The sequence below is a fragment of the Boleophthalmus pectinirostris genome, unplaced genomic scaffold, assembly GCF_026225935.1.
Source record: "Boleophthalmus pectinirostris isolate CB_2022bp ecotype Guang Dong unplaced genomic scaffold, ASM2622593v1 HiC_scaffold_13, whole genome shotgun sequence".
NCBI lineage: Eukaryota > Metazoa > Chordata > Actinopteri > Gobiiformes > Gobiidae > Boleophthalmus > Boleophthalmus pectinirostris.
In genome coordinates, this window is record NW_026571036.1 from 3,905,821 (window position 1) to 3,911,185 (window position 5,365).

The following is a 5,365-nucleotide window of genomic DNA, read 5'->3' on the forward strand; positions in this document are numbered from 1 at the left end:
ATAAAAAATGGAAAACGATTCATTTTTTTCAGTTTTCGATTTTGTGTTTAAATGAAGAATGGAAAAAAGGGATAACGACCGTTTCCCGTTTACGTGACTTCAGTGACTGAGATGCCGGACTTTTGCACCGCGTACGGACTGAACCAGGACTGATCCAGGTCCGAGACCAGACCGGGATCAGAGCGGAACTGAGACTGGGACCAGACCGGGACCAGACCGGAACTGAGACCGGGACCAGACCGGGACCAGAGCGGAACTGAGACCAAGACCAGCGGTCCGAGCGGTTCCGTGTCATCGTCTCCGCGCTGGTTCCGTGTGGGGAAAGTGAGAATGTTCTGTGGACTACAGGTCCGGACGGGCTGCTCCAGTCCTCCACACTCAAGAACCGCGGCTGGTTCCGAGGTGGTGCAAAGCATCCAACTGACGCTTTCACACCAACGAAAACAAACCAAACTAAGAGCTTTTGGTTCAAATGGACCAGATCCGGGACCAGACCGGGACCAGAGCGGGCCTGAGACCGAGACAAGACCGAGACCAGACCGGAGGCTCAAAGCCCACTGCAGGACTGGAGCTCGAAGCTGGACTCGGACCCCGTGGAGGCTCAGAGTCAAAGCTCAGAGTCCGCCCCAGTCCCGCTCTGGTCCCGGTCTCAGTCCCACTCTGGATCAGTCCTGGTTCAGTCCGTACGCGGTGCAAAAGTCCGGCATCTCAGTCACGGAAGTCACGTAAACGGGAAACGGCCATTATCCGTTTTTTCCATTCTTCATTTAAACACAAAATTGAAAACTGAAAAAAAACAAAAACGAATCGTTTTCCGTTTTTTATTTTGGTTTTGGAGACAAATAGTGAAGAAAACTGTAGTTTTTTCGTTTTCTTATTTTTGGTTTTATATTGAAAAACGAATGAACGAATGATGCACGGATTCACGTGTGTATATGGACGTGTGCTCGTATGTAAGTACTTATGTGTATATGACTAAATGGACATCGAACATCTCAAATTAAGTGAATAAATAATAATACATTAATAAAAATAAAAGAAACAATACCTGGAGGAGAGACAAGAGTGACACTCTGAGCACAGTGTGAATGTTTTTTTGTTTTGTCATGAAATGTGGGAGGGGATTGGAAATGTCTGCACTTTCCTTCATCCATCCCCTTTTGAAACCTTCATTTTTGTGTCTGTGACGGTCTTACGTTGTTTTGTGAACTGTATGTGCAGGTTTGAAATAACTAACTCGAGTGCATCGGTACGAACATTTTAAGACCAATATGACGAGCCCGACAGCAGCAGTTACAGAGAGAGGGACCACGGTTTTTCAACAGAAGGTGATCTGGAGCCAGAGTCGATCAGTTCCGTCCGTTTATATCTACAGTTTTTCAGTTAACGCGCGTCACAGTGGAGCTCCTGCGCGGACGCCTGCTTCTCCAGAGTCGCCGACGGCTCGTACGCCAGCTCGTCCTCCCCCAGCGCCGACGCCTGCTCCAGATTCACAAAGTTCGGGATGGTGAAGTGAGACGCGAAGCTGCACTCCGCCGTGTCCATTTTGGAGCGCTCGTCCAGCACCAGGCTCAGCTCGTGGCCGTCGCGGTGGTGGTGGTGGTGGTGGTGGACGCCGTTGGCCGTGCAGTCCGCGGGAGCCTGAGGCGGAGCGTGGTTGTTGGGGTGCTCCTCGGGCTTGGGTTTGCCCTGCTGGTGCTCCTCGGTGATGTAGAAGTGGAAGTAGGAGCGGGGTTCGGTGAGTAGAGGTCGGGAGAAGGCCTTTTCCGAGTCGTCTTCGGCCGTGACTCCGTCCAGCGCGCTGTTCACCGGCCGAGGGCAGTTGTCCGGGTCGGGGTTACTGTGGGTAAGACAAGAATATGGTTTTAGTTTGGGCTTTTCTGTTTTCTATAACAAAACTAAGGAGTTAAAGGGATTTTTATAAACGGAAATAGTTCTTTTTAAATGATTTTCAGTGGTCTAAAGCAGTGTGTCCCAAACTTTTTTTCTGGGGACCCATAAGAAAAATATGTGATGAAGGCTTTTTTTTTGCCGAAACGTTATTTTGTTAATAAAAAAGCTTTTGGACATCGGCCAACCGAGTGTTCTATGCATTTTTTCATCCTTGTCTGGCTGCTCCTTGCATTTCCACCTCTTCTAAAGCAGTGTTTCCCAAAGTTTTTTTTCTGGAGACTCATAAGTCACAAACCTTCGCGACCCAAGTTCATAGACATTATTCCGTAAGTCACAAAATAAAGGTGGATTTGAGCATTATTGAACATTAATGAGGACATTTTATTGTTGACTGAGTGATTGTGTCTCGCTGAACAAAACAAGTTTAAAACGATGAAAAACTGTCATTAAAGCAGCAATAAAAGGATCCATAAGTTGCCTATTTGGACAGTAAATGTAGAATATTATACAAAACATGCCTTAACATTTCAACATTTGAGAAGAGCGCAGCAGCAGATCAGGATCCGTGTGTCATTCGTTCATTAGTTTTTCAAAATAAAACCAAAAATAAGAAAATGAAAAAACAACAATTTTCTTCATTATTTGAATAACAATTTGTTTTTTCATTTTTCAATTTTTTTGTTTCTAAATAAAGGAAAAATACTGGCCGTTTCCTGTTTATGTGACTTAAACTGAGATGCCGGACTAAACCAGGACTAAACCAGGTCTAAACCAGGACTGAGACCGGGACCAAACTGGGACTGAGACCATAAATGAGACCGGGACTGAGACGGGGACTGAGACTGGGACCAGACTGGGACTGAGACCAGTTTAGTCCTGGTTCAGTCCTGGTTTAGTCCTGGTTTAGTCCTGGTTCAGTCCTCGTTTAGTCTTGGTTCAGTCCTGGTTCAGTCCTGGTTTTAGTCCTGGTTCAGTCCTCGTTTAGTCTTGGTTTAGTCCTGGTTCAGTCCTCGTTTAGTCTTGGTTCAGTCCTCGTTTAGTCTTGGTTTAGTCCTGGTTCAGTCCTCGTTTAGTCCTGGTTCAGTCCTCGATTAGTCTTGGTTCAGTCCTCGTTTAGTCTTGGTTCAGTCCTCGTTTAGTCTTGGTTCAGTCCTGGTTTAGTCTTGGTTCAGTCCTGGTTCAGTCAGGGAAACGGGAAACAGCCATTATCCGTGTTTTCCATTTTTAATTTAAACACGAAATCGAAAAACTGAAGAAACAAATCATTATCTGTTTTTTTCATTTTGGTTTTGGAGACAAATAATGAAGAAAATAGAAACGAATGAACGAATGATACACGGATTCATCAGGAGCAGTATTCAATCTGTTTCTGTGCTTTGTCTTCATTTTTGTGAGGACAGAAAATCCCAATTCACACAGATATGTAGTAGTTAAAAGGAATAAGCACAGAAATAGAAACACCGGCCCAACTGAGGACAAGATATTCTGACATAATGCTGATCCAGAATGACGATAAGGTCACAGATCCTGCAGATCGTGACAAGATGACCCCCAAAAAATCTCTTGCGACCCGCCCTTTGAGAAGGCAGACAGCACACAGTGGACTTACTTTGACTTATGAGCTGTTTGTACAATATATATAATGTACTGGATCAAGACACATTTTGCTCAGATACATGAAATTAGATTAGGAGCTTTATTATACCAAAGAAAATTCATTTTTTATGGCAGCACGCTACATAATACAATACATAATATATACTGCAGAACATAATACATAACAACAACTTATCAAATTATAAAAAGCGTGGTACAAACGACTTGTAGAGTCAGGGTCAGCCTGTCCCCAGAGCTGCTCTCCTGCCCGTGATGGTGCTGGGGGGTCTCCAGGATGGACAGAAGCAAGGCAAGGCAAGTTTATTTGTACAGCACAATTCATACAAAGTAATTCAAAGTGCGTTACAGAATAAGAAATACATTAAAATCATAATAAAAACAAATCAAAACATAAATAATCATGAAGATTAAAATGAAAAAAGAGAGACATAAATTGGAGAGAAGAGTGCGGAATGAAAACCTTTCAGTTATTTGCACAGTTAAACAGAAATGTTTTGAGTCTGGATTTAAACAGCGTCACAGAAGAGTCTGTCTCACATGTTCAGACTGTTCCAGGTTTTAGCTGCATGAACCTGAAACTCTGACTCCCCTTGTTTAGTTCTGACTCTGGGCACCAGCAGGAGTTGGTCCCTGAGCTCCTCAGAGTGTGAGATGTTCATATGACACTAACATGTCACAGATGGACTTTGGTGCTCGGCCATGGAGACACTTGTACAAAGCAGAGCTGCTTTAAAGTCTCTGAGCCACAGGAGCCAGAGCAGAGACCTGAGCACAGGACTTATGTGCTCGTACTCGTTCTGGATGTTCTGGATGTTCTGGATGTTCTGCAGCGTCTCACAGCTCGTTTGGAGAGACCAGTGAGCAGAACATTACAGTATCTAACCTACTGGAGACAAACGCATGGATAAGTTTCTCCAAGTCTGATTTAGACAGTAAAGACAGTGATTTTTGTGATGTTTTTTAGATGGTAAAAGGCTGCAGATGTTATTGATTTGATGTGGCTGTTAAAGTTCAAGTCTGAGTCCATTATTACCCCGAGATTTCTTGCCTGATTTGAAGGTTTTAGAGAGAGAGACTGGAGGTGATGCTGACACTGTCCCTTTGTTTCTGTGGACCAAACACTATGACTTCAGTCTTGTCAGAGTTTAGCTGGAGGAAGTTTGTTTATTGCCCTATTCTCAGCCAGAGATGTGAATGAGTCCAGCTCTGCGTTCACTATTATTATTTTTTTTGTCATATATATGCTATTTTATGAATTTATTTATTTGATTGGGAGAGAGAATGTTAATGAACAAACCGGACACAACATGAATGTAAACACACCGGATCATAGTCTAAGGATAATTTCCATCCATTGTCCCAAAGTGCTGGGCTCACAGGGGCCAAACCAGAAAATACTGCACACTCCAGTCATTACACAGTTCCCATTATAGGCGAGTTTCATTGTTGACAAAAGCGCGCGTTGCATGCTGGGAATTATTTTGGTCGGCGGCAAGAAACACTAATTCAACATGACGGACGGAGCGAGAAAGCACGTAAAGGGTATTGATCCCGGTTATTTATCCACTCTAACGGCAGAGGACCCAAGACCATTTGACCAGAAATTGGTCATAAGCATCGACGGACGACAAATCACCCTTTTCAACCCCGACAAAAGGTGGACCAAACCAAATTTCTGGTCAGAATCGCCAACTACCTGGACAAATATTCACTTGGGCGACATCCACAATGACTTGGTGTAAACTCCTGGGCCATTCACAGCAGAAAAGATGAAAACCTCCAAGAGTCTCGATGTGTTGTTGAACTTGTTGGAGTCCACGGTTTGTTAGGATCTTCTACGTTTGCTCTGCGGATG

At 44.1% G+C, this 5,365-nt stretch overlaps 1 protein-coding gene across 1 annotated transcript in view; it reads right to left on the reverse strand.

The window, feature by feature from the left end:
* Positions 1–942: 942 nt before the first annotated feature.
* The window catches only part of mrap2a (melanocortin 2 receptor accessory protein 2a), a 72,601-nt gene continuing 68,178 nt past the window's right edge, over positions 943–5,365 (reverse strand). Inside the window, exon 3 of the mRNA XM_055149444.1 lies at positions 943–1,840. Within this exon, the coding sequence (XP_055005419.1) occupies positions 1,384–1,840 (457 nt within the window). The 3' untranslated portion in view covers positions 943–1,383. The remainder of the gene's footprint in view (positions 1,841–5,365) is intronic.